This window comes from Molothrus aeneus, chromosome 27 (assembly GCF_037042795.1).
Source record: "Molothrus aeneus isolate 106 chromosome 27, BPBGC_Maene_1.0, whole genome shotgun sequence".
Lineage (NCBI taxonomy): Eukaryota > Metazoa > Chordata > Aves > Passeriformes > Icteridae > Molothrus > Molothrus aeneus.
In genome coordinates this window covers 2,762,539-2,785,894 of record NC_089672.1, presented here as the reverse complement: position 1 = coordinate 2,785,894, position 23,356 = coordinate 2,762,539, and the positions used below count along the sequence as shown (strand labels likewise).

Genomic DNA, 23,356 nt, shown 5'->3' with positions numbered 1-23,356 from the left:
CTTTTTCCAAGTACATCCTTAATCCTTGAGGCACCGTGTGCATTGGCTTTTTTCTTCCAGAAAGCAATTTATGAAATGACTTGGATATAGTGCCAAAAAATCCCATTGGGCAATAGCATTGCTGCAAATCCCATATCAGTATTGCCAATTTTTTTTTTTTTCTTGCAGTCAGTGGAGCAAATTTTTGAATAATTATTAAGATATTTGCATAGAATTTGGTTTTAACCCCTGGTGTTAAACCAGGAGGAGTCAGACAATCCTTCCTGTGAAATGTTTGTGTCCACATCAGTTTTGTAAGGCTGGGTGATCCCTTGGAGCTGTGATGTGGTGGTTTTATAGCTGGTGAACTTTACATATAGTGACACAAAGAGGAAAGAGCCTGTGTTTTTTGTTCTGAAGTGGGGAGGGAAGACACTGAGCCAGCTGTAGACAAAAAACAGAATCCTTTGAGTGGATGCAGTCTTCAAAAAGGAAAAATTCAGGAAGAATCCACCTGGATTTGAACATTATGGTGTGGTTGATGTTTCTATGAAGTTGGTTTCAAAGGGGTTGTCACAAAAGGGTTGTTTTGTTGTGCTGCAGAGGCGTGGGGCTGCAAATTTCCTTCTTGATTTCTTACCTGTGCTTAGAGTTGAAAAAATATTTTCCTATTCAAACTTTTTCCTTTTGCTGGTTCCTGGATTCCTATTATTCAGTTTACCTTCTAATTTGTGCTTCATGCATTTGTTCACTTTGCCAGTTCTTTGGTTCCTGGTTCTATGAAATAAACTGCCCAGGTAGTCAAGAGAGGGAGATTTGCACCCTTGAGAAAATAATCACAAAAAAAAAAACCCAACACCTCATCTGAAAAGAATGCTCAGGGCAAAAATTACTAATGTAGTAAATTACTGCTGTCAGCAGAGTCTGGGCAGGAGCGTGGGCTGTGCTCCTGTGCATTTCCAGGTTTTTCTGCTCTCTTCCCAAGCACTACCATCTCTGGCCATTATTCTTTCCTATCTTCCCCTCCCTGCAACCATTCTAAATGCTTCCCTCTAATCCCTTGGCATTAATTGCACAATCTGAGATGAGGTAGGTGTGTTGCTGGCAGCTACCTGAAGAAAACAGCCCAGCCATCTCTTCCCTTTGTGATGTCCCAGCACTGCTGTTACCACTGCAGTCGAGATAGAGGCAACAGGCAACTCAAGATGGCAGAAAAAATGATGAAATCCTCTTGTTTTGTAACCTTATACCAGGGAATGTTCCCCACAGTGTATTTCTTAACACTTGAAGCCTGCTTTGCTGAGAGGGCCACAAGTCCCCGGCGGAGCTCGGAGCTGTTGGACAAAACTGAGAGTTTGGAAAACTCCAACAATTAAATAAATGAATTCTCCTTTGCCTCCCAGTTTGCAGGAGCATGGACATCCGAAACAACCTGACCAGGCTGAACATGCTGGAGAACTGCACCGTGATCGAGGGCCACTTGCAGATCCTGCTGATGTTCAAAACCAAACCCGAAGATTTCCGCGAGCTCAGCTTCCCCAAGCTGACCATGATCACAGATTACCTGCTGCTGTTCCGTGTCTATGGCCTGGAGAGCCTGAAGGGCCTCTTCCCCAACCTCACTGTGATCAGAGGGACTCACCTGTTCTTCAACTACGCCCTGGTGATCTTTGAGATGGTTCACCTGAAGGAAATTGGCCTCTACAACCTGATGAACATCACCCGGGGCGCCGTGCGCATTGAGAAGAACAACGAGCTCTGCTACCTGTCCACCATTGACTGGTCCAGGATTCTGGATTCTGTAGAAGACAATTACATCGTGGCCAACAAGGATGACAAAGAGGAGTGTGGAGATGTGTGCCCAGGCACTGTGAAAGGGAAGAGCAACTGTCCACCCACGGTGATAAACGGGATTTTCATCGAGCGCTGCTGGACACACGATCGCTGCCAGAGAGGTCAGTGCACGGTGAGGGGACTCATCTGGGGCTTTGCTGTCAAATTTTGACCTGTCAGGACCTGTGAGGCCCTGGCACAGGGTGCCCAGAGCAGCTGGGGCTGCCCCTGCATCCCTGGCAGTGCCCAGGGCCAGGCTGGACAGGGCTGGGAGCAGCCTGGGACAGTGGGAGGTGTCCCTGCCATGGCAGGGGTGGCTCTGGGTGGGCTTTGGGGTCCCTTCCAACCCAAACCACTCTGGGGTTCTTGGAGGCCTGACAGGTGCTGATTGCTACCCCTAAGCATAGATTCCTAAAAGCAGGGCTGAAAATTGACCTTAGAAGAGGAAGAGAAAACCTTTGGGATGGGTTTGAGCAGTTCTTTCACCTTCCAAACACCTTCCAGAATTCTGTGTTTGTTTCTCCTGCAGAGTCAGGAGCTGCCCAGAACTCACCATTTTAATGGACTGTGAGTGTCTTGGATAACACTTGGTACTCTGAGTGTCTTTATTGGGGTTTGGGGAGGGAATGAAAGTCCAGACTGACTGAGAGGCTGCAGCAGGTGGAAGCACAACAGTGGGGAAAAGTCTCAGTGGAATAAACCCCATTCTGGAAAGGTGCAATTCCATCTTCACCAAAACCTTCCTGCCATAAAAAGGTGTAAGGTCTGGGGATGAGTGAGCAGCATTTGCACAGAGAAGAAGCTGGAGTCAGACCTGAAGGAGAAGAGAGGAGCTGGATGAGGCAGAGGGTGAAATAACAGAGCTTTGAGCCCAGGGCTTTGGTTCAGGGCAGAAGCTGTGTTCAAAAAGCTCACTGCTCTTGCCACCCAAGTCCTCCCTCAAATGTTTTAGAGTTGCTTTTAATTTCATACAGATTTGTTTTTTTCCAAACTTGGAACTGACCTTAAGCTTAGCTTTAATTATATATTGGCTTTGATTTATGTTAAATCTGACTTGACAGGGAGCAAAGTGAATTGAGGTGAGAGTGACACATTTAGGGTTGTCTGCCTTTCTGGAGGTCGTGCATCCAAACGAACCAGTGTGTCCTGAGACGAAATTAGGAAACTTGTGGGCTGCAGAGAAATTCTTGCCAAGCTTTAAAGGGCAGCTCTGAGTGCTAAGTGCCAAATTTGAGGAGGAATTCCTACCAGTATGCACAAACTAATGCAATTAATGTGGTTTCCCCTCTGCTACTCCTCACCCCAAAATCGTCCAGCTTCCTTTTAAAGAAAGTGGTTATTTTTTGTGGCCAGAATAACAGGGTATGAGCAAGAAGATGCAAGTGTGTACGTGTGTTCCTTTTTTAAAATGAAAAATAAGATTGTAAAGCATTTTATTTATAAACTTTCAGGTATGCAGTTACATCAGCACTGAAACCTGGTTTCTTATGCATTTCATGTGCTGTGTTTTCTGCTGTTTCATAAGGGTAAAGGTCTAATTGGCACTTTTTTAGTGCCTAGAACATAATGCCCCAAAATTCCTGTGAATTTTCTGGGGCTGTTTTGGAGCAGAGTGGAATGGATGGTTTTCCCTCCTTTAAAAAACTGCCTATTTCCATGAAACCTGGAGAAATGTAATATTTTAATGATAATATTTTACCATTGGGGCAGAAATCTGAACTCCTGAGCCTCTGATGCAAGAGTTTGTTGGAGGGCACCTGTCCAGTACCTGCCTCAGCTCAGTCTGTTTGACCCAGAAATTGAGATTTCCATCAGAAAATGGTTTCAAAAAGCACTGTACACAGATGCTCTGGTTTTGTGTGTCCCTTGCAGAAGGAACAGTAGGGAAACCATGCTCCTGAATGTTTGGGCAGTGACTGGAATGCACTTCCCAAACCACTTAACAAGCCAGGCTTATCTTTGTTTGAACGCTGGGATTTGGACTTTAGTTTTTTGGTGGCCTCTGATTTGCACAGGCTGGGATCTGTGTGATCCCGTGCCTTGTCACACCTGCCCCTGTGCTTCTGCAGTTGTTTTGACAGCCTGAGAGGTTTTTTAAACCTTTTCTGTCTGTTTGTGAGTAGCCTTTAGACTCTGAGCACACGCCAGTGGTGGAGATTAAGTGACATTTATTTAGCCAACCTGCCGGTGCAATCGCCGCCTCTCTGTTCTCCTGCCAGCCCTAATGTATCCTTAGCGTGTGTAATTGTTTTGTCAAGATTATTAAAAGCCTGTTTGAATTGTATTTTGGCTTTCCTTAGCCTGAAGAGCCTCCCAGCAGCTCCCAGTTGTTGCAATGTATTTGCAAGGGTGCATAGTGTGCACCAGCCAAGCTGCTTCTAAGTTTGTTGTCAAAGCTTCAAGAATTGGTCAAAGCTATTAGAACAAAAATTGTGCTAAATTAAGAAAGAAGAGGCTGAGAAACTGAATACCAAGACCACAAAAACTGGTTAGCAGAAAACTGTAAAACACCTAAACTATAACCAATCATGTACTCCAAAAAATACAAACAAAACCCAAGTGAACAAAACAAAAACACCCATTGAAAAATGTGTATTTAGTAGTTTACAAAATCTATAAAACTATAATAGAAACAATAAACAGCTTCTACTTGATCATATTAATTGTTCAAAAGTCCTAAATTTCCTACAATACCCAGTACCCAGGGTATGAATGTCATGAAATCTTTCCCTCTGTGTTTCTGCAGCTTTTCTGGGAATCTTCAGCAGCTAATGCTGTGCTCAAGTCTCCTGGCTCTCTGGATTTAAGTGTATTCTCTTTAATTTTTTTCTCTTTATCTTCTAACCAGCATGAAATGCAGCAATTTCGGTATCATTTTCAGAGGGAACTTTGGTTTTGTGCGGAGTTTTTAACCCAGGTTATTTGTACCTCTGGTTTGGTTAATGAAACTTGGTGAAGAATCTCCTGGTTCTGTTTTGGTGTTTTTTTTTTTTTTTTAATTTTAACATTTTTTTTGCATCTCTGGATGGGAAGTTGTTGCTGCTGCCCTGGGACTGGGAAAAACCCTTCAAGGATATGTAAATATTGATTGTTTTGATTTTACAGAGTGGGTGTCAATTGACAGAGACAAGTCCCAAGCTGACTGGCTTTTCCAGCTTGCTGAGCTCGGAGTCTCGCTGGAAAATATTAGGAAATGGGCAAGAAATTTGGGAGAGTACCTGTGGGAAGGCTGGAAAATGAAATCCCTGGAAGGAGGGGACAGCCAGGTGGGGATTGGTCTCTTTTTCAAGGAGCAAGGGACAGGATGAGAGGAAATGACCTCAGGTTGCTCCAAGGGAGGTTTAAATGGGAAATTGGGGAAAATTTCTTCATGGAAAAGGCTGTGAAGCACTGGAGGTGCTGGAGTTCCATCCCTGGGGGTTACCAAAGGCAGTGAGGATGTGGCACTTGGGGACAGGGTCAGGGATGAGCACTTGGGATGTGGCACTTGGGGACAGGGTCAGGGATGAGCACTTGGGATGTGGCACTTGGGGACAGGGTCAGGGATGAGGGGATGAGCACTTGGGATGTGGCACTTGGGGACAGGGCTGGGGATGAGCACTTGGGATGTGGCACTTGGGGACAGGGTCAGGGATGAGCACTTGGGATGTGACACTTGGGGACAGAGTCAGAGATGAGCACTTGGGATGTGGCACTTGGGGACAGGGTCAGAGATGAGCACTTGGGATGTGGCACTTGGGGACAGGGCTGGGGATGAGCACTTGGGATGTGGCACTTGGGGACAGGGTTGGGGATGAGCACTTGGGATGTGGCATTTGGGGACAGGGTCGGGGATGAGCACTTGGGATGTGGCACTTGGGGACAGGGTCAGAGATGAGCACTTGGGATGTGGCACTTGGGGACAGGGTTGGGGATGAGCACTTGGGATGTGGCACTTGGGGACAGGGTCGGGGATGAGCCCAGTGCTGCTGCTGAGGGTTGGATTTGATCTCAAAGATCTTGTCCAGCCCTGAGGACTCTGGGATTCTCTGAAGGGTCTTGTGTGTGTGGGAAGTGGCAGAGCTGGGGCTGCAGGGGGGTCCTGGTGTCCCCCATCTCTTCCACACCATTCCCTGCCCTTCCCCTGCCAGCTCCCTCTGGTTGCTCCACATTATCCCTCCTTTATTTAATTATTCCTTTATTTAATCAGTGCAAATATCCCAGTTGACTCCAAAACTAACTTTTCAGTTATAGCATGGAATTATCTCCAAGGCACACATCCAAGCCTCTGAATCATCCCTGTAGCTACAATTCCAGCCTGGAATATTTTTTTTTTTTTTTCACTTGGTGATAACAGTGTTCAGGACAACAAAGTAAAGGATCCTCTTACAGACACTGGAGCAAAGGTTGGGGATGAAACCAGTGGGGAGGAACTGAAATCATTTGTGGGCAGCTGCACCCTTGGAAAAGCCAGTGGCAGTACTGAGGATTCTGAGTGCAGGGATGTGTAGGTGGAAGCACCATGGATTGAGATCCCTCAGGATGTGCTTCCTCAGAGTTTTCTTTTTTTTTTTTTCCCTCCTAAATCACTCATGTTGGTGTGAAAACCAAGTCAGTTCAGTTAAGGCCAACTCATGTTATATTTTGGGTAGGCAGGGAGGGAAATGTGTAGTCTGTTTGGAATCTGGGTCTAGCCTGGTGCTGTTTATGGCAGCCAAGTGCTGTTCCTGTTCTGGGGGTTTTGTACCTCTTCACTGACATTTTCAACAGGGCTTTTTTTTCACAAACACAGTTATTTTATTGCCATCAAAATGTACTTCTTGCTCCTGCACTGCAGAGAGCGTCTTTGCTGAAGAATGCAGACAACAAAAATGCTGGAAATGCCACGTCCTAGACCTCGCTCTGGATCTGCCAAACATGATTTTCATATTTCACATTTTTTCCACGTCTTTTTTTTTTTTTTTTTTTTTCTATATGTCTGTCACTCCTCTTGTGGAAGGAACAATTCCCTCTGAAATAGGATTTCCTGCCAATTCTCCCTGCACTCAGGCTGCTGTGTCCATACAGAACTTGGAGCAGTCTGATGGCTTTGACAGTCTAATTATAAAGGCTGGTTCAGCCTTTTATTGCCTTTTATTGGTCATGTGGAAGTGGAGTAAAGCAATAGGAAGGAAAAGTGGAATGGCCAAATAAAAAATTACCAACAAAATTGTCTGCAATATCAGACACTGAAGGGCCACATTCCTGGGATATAAGGATGGATATCTGAAATAGTTTTTACAGGGCCAAGTAGTGACAGGAGAAAGGGGGAATGGTTTTTAAACTAGAAGAGGAAATATTTAGGCCAGATGTTAGGGAGAAATTCTCTACTCAGAGGGTGCCCAGAGCAGCTGGGGCTGCCCCTGCATCCCTGGCAGTGCCCAAGGCCAGGCTGGACAGGGCTGGGAGCAGCCTGGGACAGGGGGAGGTGTCCCTGCCATGGCTTGATGGGCTTTGAGGTCTTTCCCAACCCATTCTGAGATTAATTCCATAATTCTGTGAACTATAGGCTTCATTCATTAGAAGGTAATACAGAATTCAAGTTCTCTTGTTCATCCTGAATGAAACCTTTGGAGGAATCTGTTACCTGCTCCATCTTGGGGCTTCATGCTACCAGGAAATTTGAGTTATTATCAGTGTGGGCCATTTCAGGTCTGTCAGTAGACTCCTTTTTTCCATCTATTATCTTGTTTTTTTATGATAAAAACAAAAGTTGTTTCTCCATTAGTGCAATTTAGAATTTGTGGCAAAATATTGACTTTGTGGAAAGTAGATGAAACAGTTTGTGTCCATTGAAGAGGACGTAAAGCAGCAAATGGAAAAGATGACAATGTGGAATAATTGACATGCAAAGAGCTGCTAAAGAAAGGTTCTGTGTGAAAATAATAATGTTTTTCCTGGTTTTGAGTGATTTTTGGGGTTGTTCTGTGCAGAGCCAGGAGCTGGACTCCATCATCCTTGTGGGTCCCTTCCAAATTAGGATATTTTATAATTTTTATTTTTTTTCCTATCATTTTGGGAAACAGGTCTAGAGACAAAGGAATACAACAGGATCCCTCTTTAATTTCCCTGTGATTTATCTGGGGAAAATTCTGGGACAGATAAGGGACAGGTAAGGAACTGAGGAGCTGCTTTGTTCCCAGAGTACAAGCAGCACAACAAAGCCCTGAGAAAAACACTGCTCAGCCTGAAATGTCTTTCAACTGCTGAGAAACAGCACCGAGCACTCTCAGCCAGACCAGTGCCAGCAGAAATTCTGCAACTCTGAACTTCTTCAAGGCAGGTTTGAATAACAAAGTTCAGAGGTGTGTGTGGGAAACGCTTTGTGATGTTTACTTAGGTAGAAATATTACTTAGCAACAGCTTCCTGTAATTTTTATGTGCTGGGAATTTCTGTAACCATGAGCTTGGTTTTATTACCTTTGTATGGGAAAGGGGTCTCGAAGCACTGAGCAGACTCAGCCAACCTCAAGGGCAAAGATATTTTTAAAGCTTCAAACACAAAGGAAATTTTTCCAGTTGCTACTACATGAAGTGGAAGTGCTCCTTTCATTTGGAGATCTGATAAGGGTTGCCTTTTTTTTCCTTTTCCCTTGCTCTGACAAATGCCAGATGGGAACTGACACCGGATAATCTCACTGGGGTGTCTGTGCTGACCCTGCCAAGCTCCAGTTTTATTGAGGGCCCATAGCTGGGGCCCTGGTGACACTTTGCCAGCACTGAGACATCCTAAACTAATTCACTTGAGCTTATTAAGAGTAGTTAAGAGATTTATGGTGCTTGGTGGTTGTGATACAGCCCAGAGTTGGGGGAGAAGGGGTGGAAACAATCCTTCCTATAAATGAATGTTTAAGGATGTGCTCCTTTGGAAACACCAAACAAAGCTGGGGAAAAACTGGAGCAGCTTTTCTCCACTGAGCTGGGTTGATGCAGGGCTGTAGGATTTTAATATAAAGGGTCTGAACTTGCTGAGAAATCCCCACATGTGCAGCTGAGCTGATGTTTCATCAGGTTCTTCACTGCTGCACCTTTATTAAATTTGGGGTGGGAAGTGAAGATTTCCTGCTCCTGCCCCAGCTCCCAGCCAGCACTTCAGAAGGAACTGTCTGACCTGTGTCATCTTTAGAAATGTAAATACACAGAGAATTCCTCCCCATGGTTGAGAGATCTGAATTCCTGTACAAAAATCTTGTCAAGGCAAAGGTTTTTGAGGAGTTAAAAAGGAGAATTATATAAAATATCACATTTTATATAGTTATAAACAAACAAACAAATAAATAAATAAATAAAATATATAAAATAGCTGCTATTTTAATTCTTTCACCTTAGCCTTTCCCAAAACCACTTGTTATTTGGGTTGGTGTCTGGGCCCTTGGGGAGATTGAGAGGAGTTCCATGCAGTGGTTCAGCACTGAGGATACTCAAGGTGTTCTTAAATCTCTGTCTGATCCTGGCATTGGCTCCTTGGGAGTTCCAAGGGTGCTTCAGGTAGAACTTTTCCCCCTTCACCAACAGTTCCAAGTTACCTTTTTTTTTTTGCTTAAACAATGGAACCTGCGCTATCCCTCGTTAGATAAAAAGCAGGAGACCTGGCAGACACAATCTTTGGAAAATGCTGCTGGCTGGGTGTGCAAGGGGGAAGTCAGAGAATGTAAATAATAATAATAATAATAATAATAATAATAATAATAATAATAATAATAATAGTGAGTGACAGAGTTAACATGTGCTGGTGGTGCATGAATGGGAGAGCAGGAAATGGTTCACCTGGTGTGATGTGTTTGCTCAGGGAGGAGGAGGAGATGTGTTTCATTCAGAGCAAATCCTGCTGATGTTCAGGGTGCTTGTGTATTCTGTGTGTTTTCTTTCCTTTACACCTCCTTCATGAAGGCAGGGCAATGAAATTCTGCATTTTAAATCTTTTCATTACTTGTAAAAGTATTCTAAATTGTGTGCAATTCAGATGTCCCTACCTGGATTTAGGCAAAATGAGCAGAATAAATGTAAGCTCTGTGATGGCACAACAGTCTCTGATTTTACAGGGAAGGGACTTGAAATCTTTGTTGTTGAAGGCTGTGAAGGGATTGTGAACTGTTGGGTCTGTACAAAGAAGTGCATTCAGAGTGTGTGAGCAGACCAACTGAAATATGTCACTTGGCAAAGCTCTCTGAAACATCTTTTCCTATCAGGAATTGGATTTGACAGGGATTGCCTCTGTAAATAATTGCTGCGCTTAAAAAAAATCCCAACAAAACACAATAAAAAGGTCAAACCCCCCCAGGTGTGACCAGCACAAAGATTATTTCTAACTGAAAGGTTGAGGATTTCAGGACCTTTTGATTAATTACAGAGCTGGGGAATAACCAGCCGTGTCGTGGAGGAAGCAACACTCACCCTCCTCTCAGCTTCTAACAATAGTTGGGTACAAGTTCAATGATGAGGCTTCCCAATTATATCCTATAATTGTCTGCAAATTCCCATTGAGGGATGTGAATGAACTTGCTGGGATGTTTATGCTGCTTAATTAAGGCTGGTGGTAGGTGGGAAAGGAAAGAAAGTTGGGTCAGGGGAAGTTGTGGGGGTCCTGGCTGGGATTGCCTGCTTGGGTTGAGCCTGTAGTTATTCCAGTTCCTGCTTTGAGCCCAGTTTTTGTCTGGCATTGCATAAGTGTGCAGGGAGATATGGACCCCAGCCATTGCCTTGTCTTTATCTCAGATTTTTGGCTGAGGGTACTGGGGGGCACGGGCTGACGTCGCTGCAGGTTGTCGGCCTGGCTTCCCTTTTGCCTTGTGACATGGAAAACAAACAGAGAATTAACTTTGGCTCCTGCAGTGCTCCAGTGCTGGCTGAGGGCTTGAACGGTTTTGTGCGAAGAGTCTGGATTCCTGGTGAATCTGGGTTTAAACTGACAAAACAGGGCAGGATGCTGGGCTCCTGTTCTTGTCCAGAAAGTTTTATAGCTGGAGCTGGATGCTCTGTGCAGAAGGAGCTTCTGTACCCTCAGCAGGAATTCCTTCATTTGAGATGGTGTTTATTTCCCTGCCTCCTGGGCACCTGGAGGGGTGAAGGCTCTGAGGAAGATGATGTTTTGAAGGCAATCCCACCAAAAGGGATGGCATTCAGCAGAAAGTTGGGATTAATTCTCTTCAGCGTGTTTCTAAAGAGCTCAGGGTCTGCATGGTTTTGGTGCACTCCAGAAAGAGAAATGTGGTTTTAATGGTGTGTATCAGGTCAGAGGTGCCCTTTTCCAAGGATGCCAAGAGCTGCTGCTCCATTGGAATTGTAACTCAGGCAGTTTCAGCTTTTGCAGAGCTCAGCTCCCACTCTGCAGTTGCTGATGGGTGAACTGTCAGGAATTGTGACCCCTCTCAGGAATTATGCTTCATTCATAGGCATAAAAGGGTGGCAGATATTTAGCAATATTGGTCTGATAAATAGTGTGTAACTTTCAAGGTATTTTTAGTCGGTTTTCAGTGCAGTTTGGAGGCTTCTGAAGCTGCACACATCGAGCTCTGGTCACTTAGGACTCCCACAGGATCAGTGCTGGTGTGTGGCCACATTGGAATTTCAGGCCCCTGATGTGATGAGCTGAGCCTGAGCTCAGCTTACAGCACAAGACTGATGGTTTTAAGTCAGAGTTAAAGGAATTTAGGGAGCAGGTTTGTCAGAGGTCAGAGCAAACACCTGTGACGTCTGTGGTTCTGCCTTGCTGCTCCCTCCTGCTCCTCTCAGCTCACTCTGCTCTGAGCCCTGGGCACAATTCCTCATTTAGTGGCTTTTAAAATGTGAATTGTCTGGGACAGGGAGGGAGGAGCTTGGTCCCAGTGTGTTCATCAAAGCAAAGCCAGTTGGACTGTAGGGTGAGAGGAAGGGAAGGGAGCAGGCAGGTTTGGGGCTGTGCAGCCATAATTTCCAGCCCAATTTTTTGATGTTTTTCTCTGGTTTTGTAGCTGTGGGAGTTGAATTATGCTGAGAGCACACAGGATGATGGCACTGCAAGGCTCTAACCCTATGAGCTGGGGTCCAGGGCAGGAGTTTGGGCTCTCCACAGTGTTCCAGAGGGGCAGGAGCAGTCACTCCTTCCCTGTGGAGAGGGTGCTGGGATGTGATGTTCTCACACAGCACTTTGATGACACACAATGGGGCTGTCTGCTGGCTGACTTTTGCTGGCTGATTTTCCCCCATGGATGTGAAGATCCCAAGTGTGACACTGGCTGTAGCAGGGATGGATTATTTGGGGTCTCTGGCAGAGCTGCTGAACTTGGCAGTGATGCTTTCATAACGTGAGTGAGACAACGTTGTTTGCTCTGAAATATCTGCAGGAACTGAGAGTTCACTCAGCAACCTGCAGGAAAAAAGTCAAGTTCCAGCTATTGCACTGACCTGGGCACTGGGAAATCCCTCACACAGAGGCTGCAGACAAACTCTGTCCTATCAGCAGCGTTTTGTGATTGATAAAGTACATAAAGAATGTTTGCACTTGAAGGTGGGCTTGATTAGAAAATCTCAGGATTTGTTCAGGGAGCCTTATCCCTGTGTGTTGGTTTTTCAGGAGTAAGGCATGTGCAATTCCACAGACATCACAGGATAACAAAGCATTTTTCTGTTTCCATTTGCAACTTCATTAAGCACATCCATGTTGCGTTACGGCACTGCAAGGATTTCAATACTTCATGAGCAATGAAAGGATTCATTAAAATTTGAGTATCAGACAAATGTTCTTCTTGTCTTTTCTGCAAAGACAATCCAATTATATTCTCTGGGTAGTGCAAACACAGAGCAGTGATTTAATGAAATGAACAGGATTGGTTTTTTTCTGGTCTTCAATCTTTTCTGAATGTCATCTTTCTGAAGTCAGGCTGATGTGTTTACACAGCTTCAGTTTGGGATGGAGGAGTCCAAGAGCTCCCTCTAAGTACCCCTCAAAAGCTCTCAAAAGCCAGAGAGGAAATGGAGCTCCTCAGTGTGATGTCTGAGTGTCTGAAAGTCTCGCCCAGTGGAGCCTTAACAGGGCTTAAAGGAATAAAGCTTTTGTTTTAAAACTGTACTTGAAGGGAAGCCTTTAAAGCTCAATAAACTATTTCTCTGTTCATTCAGTTCTGTGGATTTTAGGCTCTGGGAATCTGAGCACTCTGTTTCTGGCAAGGGGAGCATAGCACACAGGACAGTCTTACCTGGAGACTTAAGGATAAAGCAATTTATGTATGAACTGGTGCTTTATATGAAACAACTTCTCACCTCATCAGCATCTTTACAATTATTAAATCAGCAAAATAAATGCCATGTGTAGATTTTCCTTAGGTTCTCCTCTACACTCCAATAACCTTATCTCCAGAGCTGCTTAAATAATTAGTGTAGTGTTTGGCTGCTCTCTCAGCGCTCGGATATCGAGTTTCTAGTCCACAAAACCAGTCCATTGGAGCTGGGTATCTGCATGGAGTGTCAGTTTTTGTTCTGGGAAACATGAAATGTTCTGCTTTGAGCCTGTACAGTGTGTGAATTTGGTGGGTGTGATAAGAAAAACGTCCCCGTGTTTTGCATGGCTCCGGCGGCCGAAGGAGGAGCAGCCTCGTGATGCTCTTTGCTCATCAGCACCAGGGAAGAGTTGTTTTTCCACATGCTCTAATCTGTGATAACAAAAAGAACTTCAGATTGTGTTTTTCAAAGGCACTGTGGGTCTCTCAGTGCTCAGATTTGCCAGTGACTCTCTCTGCTGAGTGTCCCAGAGCCTGATTTGGAGTGGCTCTGGTTCAGATCCACGCCTTGTTCTGCTGCTGGAGGAGGCTGAACAGGACCCAGCAAGCAGCTGGAGCCAAGGGATTTGTTTTCCTTTGTGGTGTTCTGGGTGTTCTGCAGAGGGTTGAGTGCTGGATGGTTTTTGGGGGTACTGTTAGTCTCTTCCTGGCACTGACAGGTTTTGGGTCCTGCTTTGTGACCTCCATAAACTTCAGCTGCACAATGCAGGAAAGGATTCAAGGCAAAATTTAACTTTAGTATAGATTTAGACAAACAGCCCACAGAAGTATCTTAGGTGGAGTATTTGAGGTGGCCTTGGACAGGTGGATGGGCTGGATGGCATCTCCAAAACTCCTTGGGTCCCTTCCATTGGCAGATTGATTCCAGAGCCAGCAGCTCCGAGCTGAGCCTTGAAACCTCTGGAGTTTGGTGAGGAAAAAGGCTCTTTGTCCCTGGAGAAACTGATACGGCTTCAGGTTGCTTGTAGAGGAGAGTCCCCTCTCTTTTTCTTGCTTGGTAGTGCTGATTTGTGTCATTTTTTTCCCCCAGAGGGCTCTCTCCATTGTAAGGTGATTTCCCCAGTAACTACCCCATGAGGGATCTGCAGGTGTGTGGCTGTGGCATCAATTAGAGAGCTCTGAATAATCCTAATTGCTCTGCAGTGGACAATGCTGATGGCAGCTGGTGATTAGACCGTATCTGAGTCCTGTGCTGATAAAGTGAAGGTTTTTAGCACCGTGGCACACGCCTGCAGGGGTGGGGGATGTCAGCAGATCCTGTTCCTCCCGCTGGCCCAGCACGGATAATGGGATTTTCACTACTCCTGCACTTCCCTGTGACCTCAGTGACAGTCAGTTTTATTTTAAGAGCTTACTGTGGTGTGAAATAAAGCAGAATTTTCACAATTCTGACCATTGACAGTTGGAGCCATCAACTGTTGTGGAAGGAGGATTGAGAATCCAAGATCTCCTGAGTTCAGGGTAACTTTGGATGACTCAGTTCCCCTGTTGTTGGCCTTGTTGAGATGGCACAACCAGTTTGGCATTAAATGCCTTCAGATTACAACTTTCTCTTGCATAATTTACAAGGAGACATAGATTAATGGCCTCCAAGGGTGGCTTGTGCAATGTAGTTAATGGTTTTTGTACTCATCTCCAGTCGTTTGGTTTTCCTCAGGGCTGTGTTTGTGTGACTTTTGGTCATTTTTATCATTTCTCATTTGGCATCTGGGTCAGAGCAGCAGAGGGATGTGGCACAATCACAAAAAACTCCAGGGGTGAGTGTGTTTGTAAGGAGAAGCTGTTAAGCCAGTGGATACCTGGGAAGAGCCAAGCTGGAGAATTTGTGCAGTGCCACATTGGTATACAGTGAATTACTTAAAAATGGGCATTGCTGGTATGCCAAGGATGACGAGGGTGAGTAGTAAATAAAAATACATTGCACATTGCTTGGCTCTGCAGGCAAACAGTATCTATTTCAGTCCTGCTAAGGAAATTCTTATGCCTCGAAATAAACTGTGGCAAGCGTGTGTAGAGCTCTGGGCAAACAGGGGAGGGTGTGCAGGGGAATGGGCAGGAGCTGAGGAGGCCACAACTCGAGGAGCTGAGACAATTTTATACAGAATTGATGGATTTGATAATGGCTAACAAGATACTGCATTCTTTCTCCTTTCCACAGTTCATATTTGCTTTGGAAAAAAATTACTGTAAGCTCAGGGGAAGCTGAAGTGACACCTGTAGAGTGTGTGAAGGACAGGAGGAAATCAGTGGAGGGTGGATGTGTCAGTGCTCCTGGTGAGCTTAAATTTGGGCAGTGACTGTGCACTGAACAGTCCATGCACCCCGGTAATTTCAGAAAAAAAATATTTTTAATAGATCCAGTTAACTCTGCTTCCTGGGAAAATTCACCTTTCTTTGCACACCTGGCCTTCAGGTGCTGCTTTGCCTTTCTGTTTCTCCTCATCCTCTCTGGAAGGTGAGGCAGGAATGGGGATCTGGAGCAAGAAAGGAGGATCTGGAGTGATCCCCTTCCTCTTCTCTCTCTCTTTGTTTTCAGTCTCATCACCCACAAACACGAATTTGGTTTCAGTCTCGATGTTTACAATTCATGACTGCGCCATGAGATCTGCCCAGATTAAAATCTTAACCTCTGCCTGACATTTCTGTGTAGATCATTAGTTATCAGCATAATCTCCTTGTGGTTAATCTTATACTTCCTCCCATTCCATTGCCTTTCTCAGTTATGGACAGCTCCATTTTTGCTGGAAACTCTGCCTCTGTTTTGGTGTAGATTTGTTGTTTTCTGTGTCGGGATTACGTTTATAGAACGTATCTAAAATTCCATCTTTCCTCATCCCCACGTGGCAGCATAGCTTTCGTTCTTTCATGCCTTGTTTACTACAACATCCTTCCTCCTGGCCTTGAGGAAGGGAATCTTGTCCCTCCCTTATCTCTGCAGAAAGCAGAGCTTGGATGTTGTGCCTCCTGCCCTGATCCTATCATCGCTGCTCATTTTCAGGATGGGATTGGTAGGTAAAAGTAATAACCTGAGTTTGGAAAAATCAGATGGACCTTGCTCTTAAACCATCACCAAGCCCTTGTGTGTATCTCCATTTGTCTCTTTTCTCACATAGAAGCATAGAATCATGGAATATCCTGAGCTGGAAGGACCATCACTTACTTTTAGGACATTCCTGGACCACTTTCCTGTGATTTGGGGTTGCAGTGAGTGAGCAGGTTTGGTAGGAGCAGTTAAAGTGAACAGGGATGTTTACAAGATGCTGTACATTGGAGAGTAATAAATAGTTAAATATTAACAGGAAGTTTTCATGAGGCTCCCAGGTGGCATCAACCGTTGGATGATAACACCAAATCCTTGGGTTGTAATAAAGTTTGAAATTTAACAAACCATAACAACACCAAAAACCCCCAACATTATTGTTGTGAGTAAAATTACAATCAAGGCTTTACAGGGAAATGCCCCAAATTAATGTTAAAGATTCTGGTCTTGGTCTAAATTACAAATCATCTCTTCTGCTGTACAGAACGAAATACAATATTTTGCCTGAAGATGTGGTGTCAGTTTTGGGGCTGGCATATTGAAAAAGAACCCAGCTGCCAAACAGAGGTGGGTGGGTGGTTATTTCTGATCCCTTACACTAAGCTCCCATGTAATTTTGAACACAAAGTACAAGGAGCAGGCTTGACCTGCTTGCCAGAGAATGGCACAACAGCACTGTTGTAGACACTGGGTGAAGTATTTACAGCTCCTGGTCGCTATCCTGGTGTGCACTTTGGGACACTTGTCCCACCTTTAACAGTTGCTGCTGTGTTTTCAAATCAAACTCTGTGTTTTGGTACTTGGGGCTCAACTGCCAACAGCTTTGCTTGATTCCTGCAAGTTGTTTGTACCTGCATGGGCAATCAGCTCGATTGAAAGGTGCCAGAGAATGAAAACAGACCTAGTCTTGAGTTTTAATTTCTTTATTAATTCTTTTTTTTTTTTTTTCAGTGTGAGGTGCTTTGCTCTGTAAGTCCAGTTCACAAGGGGTTTGCAGCCATGGTGTGAACATCACTGCTTAAAATGCACAAAAAGAAAATGTTTCTTTGATCTTTGTTCTGTCTGGACAATATTAGGGATACTTGGGTGGGAAACATCCAGATCTCTGTATAAATAGTTGGGGTGGCAGAGGAGAGCAGGAGTGGAAACCTTCAAGGGAGAGAAACAGAAAGGTCTAAAAAATCCATGAAAATGGGAGTCTGCCCTGAGGGTTCAGTGGAAGAAGATGAGGGAGAGAAACAGAAAGGTCTAAAAAATCCATGAAAGTGATTTCATGGATCACTGAGGGTCCAGTGGAAGAAGATGAGAGAGAGAAACAGAAAGGTCTATAAAATCCATGAAAGTGAGAGCCTGCCCTGAGGGTCCAGTGGAAGAAGATGAGGGCCTTCCATAGCTGAGGTTTGTAGCCCAAGAAGTCCTGTCCCCAAAAATAAGAGATGACATTGGTGTTCCCCAAAAATAAGAGATGATATTGGGCTCTCAATCTCCATCCATAAAATCTGAATTTGCACGGGACTTGGCACACCTGTGCCTTGTGCCTCAGGGTGGAGCTGGAGAAGCTCATTTGCAAAGGTTGTCACTGAGAAGGTGAAGAATGAGTGACCAAAGGCATTGTGGGTGCATTGAGGTTGATGACTCCTCCAGGTTTCACCACATTGAGATGACTTAGATATATTTTATATATTATATAAGCAAAATGTGTGTGTTTACATATGTGAGAGCTCCTCTTAGCACGTTTCCCATATTGCTTGTCATAACTCGCATCGGAGCAAATATGTATTTCCAGAGAAATGCCCCAGCAGCAGGTGTAGTGCAGAAGATAATAATGACTCCTCAGTTTAAACAGCAGAAGGTTGGCACAGAGGAGGCTGTTTCTGGAGAGTTCTCCTGTTATCTGCCCCTTTCCTCTGTAAACAACTGAGCTCAACCTTTCCCGTATCTCCATTCAACAACTTCTTCCACTATCACAGCAGGACAAGGTGGCACAAGGCTCCAAACTCTTTTATCTGGTCTAAACTCACATTTGCTGATCTGTGGAAACCCAGGACACCAGGAATGTTTCTCTGTCTGCTCTGGGGTGCCCTGACCCCCAGGGCAGCACTGACTTTGACCCTCATTCATGGAGAAAGTTTCCTAGACTCCAGAATAGACTGGAATCCACAGAAGTGTGAACTAGATTATAGAGAGTAGTGTAGGTGTATCACGTGGTCAGAAATTTACGTTTTGGGACTTTTTAGTGTGTTGTGGATGGAAGGGAGATGGAGGGCACAGGGTGTCATCCTTCTTCATGCTTCTTCTTCCTTCTTCTTCATGGGTTTGGGTGGCATTTTGTAATTGGGCAGAAATTCCACATTGCGGGCTCTTTGGGATCCGTTATTGGGTTAAAAGGGAAAATAATCCAGGTGTCAGTTCTTAATTGGATAGTTTAGTCTTGAAAAACCTTGGAACAAGAGATTGTTGGCCATTTTGTGCCTTCTAACGAAAAGCTGCTGAACTCACAGCAGTGAGACTGTTTTACTGATAAGAAATAATAAACACCTGTGTCCCAACATGAACTACCATCTCAAGTGCCTTCACTGATCCACACAGGTCCAACATCCCTGTGGGTTTCATGTGTTCCTGGCTGGAAGTGCCTGGGTTGGAATATCTGAGACATTCCGTGTAGCTCCAGTTGAGCACGTAATTTGTGGAAGGCTTGGGAGGAGAAACAGTTTTGGTTTTTTTTTTTTTTCCCTTGTCCTTGCTGATAGATGAGATAAGAGGTGTAATGTTGTCCTGAGAAATGTCAATGGGAAGAGTTTCCTTGACGTTGTAGTAAGTGTGTTGTTTTTGGAAGTCACTGTCCATGGGAAGGGAGGCACCTGCAGTTAATTTTATCTGTTCCTGTGTAAATACAGACCTCCTAACGTTCCCAGCTCGCAGTTCAGAGGGGTCATGGCATTATGTACTGTAATATCTTATTTTATAAATAACACTTTATTTTAGTGCTGATTGTAAAATCTTGGATTTATTTGGCGCTTGCTCCTTCCCGACCTGGTGCTGAGAACCGCAGCCTTTGTTGTGGGTTGCAGCCCTTGAGTCAATGCCTTTTGGAAGGGTTGTTCCTTGGTTGTTTTGGGGGAAAAGGAAGGGATGAGTGAGTGTTGTTAGAGCAGCTGAGCTCGGGGAAGAAGTGACATCAAATTTGCTTGAGCATCTCGTGATTATTTCCTGAATTTTGCTTGGGCGTTGCTGGCAGGATTTTGGTATCCCCGTGTCAGCTTCCTATTTTTTGTGCTCTTCTAGTTACTCCATTTATTTTGTAGGCTCAGGAAGGGCTGGGGGAGCTGCTGTTGTTTGTCACCAAGGCGATCTAAAGTCCTTGTGCTTTTTACAGTCCACTGGAGCTCTCCAGCCCTGTCCCTCCCAGGCACGTTCCTGCTGCTGCTGGCGTTTGGGGTTTAGGTTTCTGCCTCTTTGGCCTCTGTGACATGAAGAAATAATTGAAGGAATAAGCCACAATGCAGTGGGGTTTGGGATTTAGGTTTCTGCCTCTTTGGCCTCTGTGACATGAAGAAATAATTGAAGGAATAAGCCACAATGCAGTGGGGTTTGCAGTACACTGGTTTTCTTGCAGCAATCCTCTGTCTACCCACTCCACTGTGGGTTTTAAATTTATTTTTTATTTAGTCTTCACCAGACACAGTTTTGCTTAATTTAATAGCTGTTTTCAGCTTTATGATACATTAATGCACTGGGATTAGGTGTTGTCTTTTTTCTATTGTTCTGAGTAAAATTACAATCAAAGATTTACAGGGAAATGCCCCAAATTAACGTTAAAGATTCTGGTCTTGGTATAAATTACAAGTGATCTCTTCTGCTGTACAGAATGAAATACAATATTTTGCCTGAAGATGTGGGGGTCAGTTTTGTGTTCAGATCAAATAAATGCTCACAAGAAAATAGATGATCATGAGTGAAAAAATTAAAAATAGGTTTAGGGATAAAAATTACATTTATAGGACAAATGGCACTTAACAACTGCCTGAATTAGGGGTCTTGACTGGAAAAGAATGAGTGAAAGAGCAAAACCTATAGAGTAAAAAATACTGTGCAAGTACAACAGGATTTCATAGATGATTTTCTAAGGAGTGAAACCCATATGGATTTCCATAGCAGCAGTGCTGCTCAGCACTTGCAGCAGGAAGCAAGCCCAGGCTCTGTAGTACTAGATTAAGATCACATGCTTGCAACACACTGAGGAGTTACTGCCGGGGGTGATTAGTCCTTGGGTTTCCTTTTTATTTTTTTTTCCCCTTTTCCTTGTTGGTTTTGTTTTTGTTTAGAACCACAAGAACCCATGGCTGCTGGGACTGTACCGTTAGGAAATGAAATTACAGTTCCCTCTGCAGCCCTAACTCAGGCAGGACTCTGTGTGTGTGTGTGTGGGGGGATAAATTTATATGTCACATCTCGCAGCCATTTACAGTAAGAGGGGGAAAAAAAGCCACGGGGACGTGCAGATCCTGTTTCTGTGGGGCTCTGCCTTTGGGTTCTGTGCCTGTGCCCATCATCTAACCTGACACCAACCCAGCCCTGGCACCAGGGCAGCTGTGACACGGCCAAAAAAAGCCATTTTCAGCCCAAAAAAAGCCATTTTCAGCCAAAAAAAGCCATTTTCAGCTGTGGCAACGCCACGCTCTCTCCTGCCTTCCCCTCCAGCTTATAAACACCCCGTGCCAATTAAACCGCGCAGAAGCCATGGCAGCCCTTCAGCTGCAGTAAAAGGCACGAAGTGGCGTGAGGCTGGTGGTGTTTGGGGGTGGTGGTGGTGGTGGTGGTGGGAGGCTGGGGAGCTGGCAGGGTTAAGGCTGTTTGCCTTGTGCAGATAGCGGGCGGTTGGCTTGGATGCCTCCCCTGCTCAGGCAGCAAATGCATTGGCTGAGGTTGAGGGCGGTTCTCCTGCCGCAGTTGTTTTGTGTCCTGGACTCCCTTGGATCTGGAGCCTCCTAATTGCCTTGTCTGTAATCAAAATAAGAGTTTGTGTGAGCCAGGGGAGAGGAGCTGGTGGTGTGAGGAGGGTTTGGCCAGCCAGGCACTCACAGTGGCCCAGGTTGCCTCCAGTGACCCTCATCCACACACACAGGGCTTGTTATTTCACCCTAAAATAATCACCTTTATTCACAACATATCAGTCCCAAACCCATGTGGTGCCTGGACAGCACATGTGCAGCATCTTGGTGTTGATGTGTGTGGTTCAGAATTTGTCCTTAATGAACCATGTTCCTCTTAACCCAACCCAAACCTGTGTGAACACCCAGTTCAGCTCACCCAGGATGTTGCTGTTAAAACCTGAGAATCCCAAAGGAACAGCAAAACTTATCCTGAATGGTGTTTTCCCCCTCACCATTTTATTAACAGAAAACAAGAAAAAAGACCAAACACCGAAGTTTTTAACAGCTTAACGCTTAATTGACTTGCCTGTTAAATACCTGGTTACCTGTGCTGGCTGGGGAATGTGTTTACAGTCTCAGTGAGGGTTGTTTCCACCTGGAGCACGGGGAAGTGGTGAAACACTGAGCGATCTGGAGGTGGAAATTCCTTTGCGCTGACTCCACGGCCGCCTGTCCTCCCCAGCTGGGCCCCAGCAGCACCAAGAAATGTCTGTTTGAATCTCTGATCAGAGAGCTTTGGGAAAGGCATTGTTCCCTCAGTCTTGGGAGCCCCGCTAGCAGCGAGTTAAATATTTATACACCCCTGGAAGGACAGGTTGGAGCCCCTCGTGTCGCTGCGTTTCTCCACGGGTTTGTTCACGTCAGGCTCTTGGGCAGCTTTGGGACAGGGGTTTGAAACACCCAGCTCTTACAGATGTGGTGAGGAGGTGTTGGGGTCTTGGGCAGCTTTGGGATAGGATTTTTAAACACTCAGATCCTACAGAGGTGGTGAGGAGGTGTTGGGGTCTTTTGCATCTTTGGGACAGGGGTTTTCAACACCCAGTTCCTACAGGTGTGGTGAGGAGGTGTTGGGTCAGCTTTGGGACAGGGGTTTTATAACCCAGTTCCTACAGAGGTGGTGAGGAGGTGTCATGGCTGTGCTGGGCAGCTTTGGGAGAGGTGTTGGGGTCTTGGTCAGCTTTGGGAAGGGGTTTGAAACACCCAGATCCTACAGGTGTGGTGAGGAGGTGTTGGGGTCTTGGGCAGCTTTGGGAAGGGGTTTGAAACACCCAATTCCTACAGGTGTAAGGAGGTGTTGGGGTCTTGGGCAGCTTGGGACAGGGGTTTTCAACACCCAGTTCCTGCAGATGTGGTGAGGAGGTGTCGTGGCTGTGCTGGGCAGCTTTCTCCTGCTCCCTGGCCCCACAGCAGTTTTTGTGGTGCAGTGTGGTGGCTTCTGCCCCTACCCAGAACAGCTGTGCCTTTGTCCCCTTGCTTGGGTTTGTGGGGTTCCCTTTGGACTTTCTGTGAGGAATGGGGGGAGTTGATTTTTTTTCCCTGTGCTGATTGTCCAGAGTCTCCCACAGCCTTAAGCAGAGGCTGGGGGCTGTGGATGTCATGTCTGGACCTCTGCTGAGCCTCCCCACCTGCCAGAGCTCCCTTAGAGTCACAGAATGTCCTGAGTTGGGAGGGACCCACAAAGATCCTTGAGTACAAACACCCCAGCAATCCCACCCTGAGCATCCCTGGGAGCCTCGTCCAAACATTCCTGGAGCTCTGGCAGCCTTGGGGTTGGGACCATTCCCGGGGGAGCCAATTTTGTTTGTGCAAAAAGGCAAATCTCTGCATGCCATAGCAATTATTGGGGTCTGCAGACCTCAGTGGAGAAGGGTAATGAGGTGCATAAATCTTTTCAGTGGTGACCTGCAGTGAAAGCACAAAGTGGCAGCAAAAACCCAGATAAAACCTGTGTTTCTGGCCCATCTGATTGACATAACCTGGAGTAAGAGTTGTAAGAAGCCATAGTGAAGATGCTCTGGAGAGGTTTTACACAACTTGAGGTGCTCTCTAGCAGGCAGACTTTGATAATGTCATGACATCTGTTCAGGATCTTGGGTAATGAGGATTTGCACAAAATGGTGATTGAATTTCTGGTCTTGAGTGCTTAATGGAAAAAGAGCTGTTGCCTTGGGTGTTTTGCTTTCTTTGAGCTGTCTTTGAGACATCAAAAGCTGGCGGAACAGGAAAAAGAGAAACGTTAAGAATGGTTTAAAAATAGTTTAATTGTATCTTCTGAAAACCTTTGGAGTGGGGACTTT

General features: G+C 45.3%; 1 protein-coding gene across 1 annotated transcript in view; it reads left to right on the top strand.

Annotated features, from left to right (window-relative positions):
• The window catches only part of INSR (insulin receptor), a 61,668-nt gene that overhangs the window by 7,018 nt on the left and 31,294 nt on the right, over window positions 1–23,356 (top strand). The window contains exon 2 of the mRNA XM_066566579.1: window positions 1,383–1,934. Coding sequence (XP_066422676.1) covers window positions 1,383–1,934 — 552 coding nt within the window. The remainder of the gene's footprint in view (window positions 1–1,382; window positions 1,935–23,356) is intronic.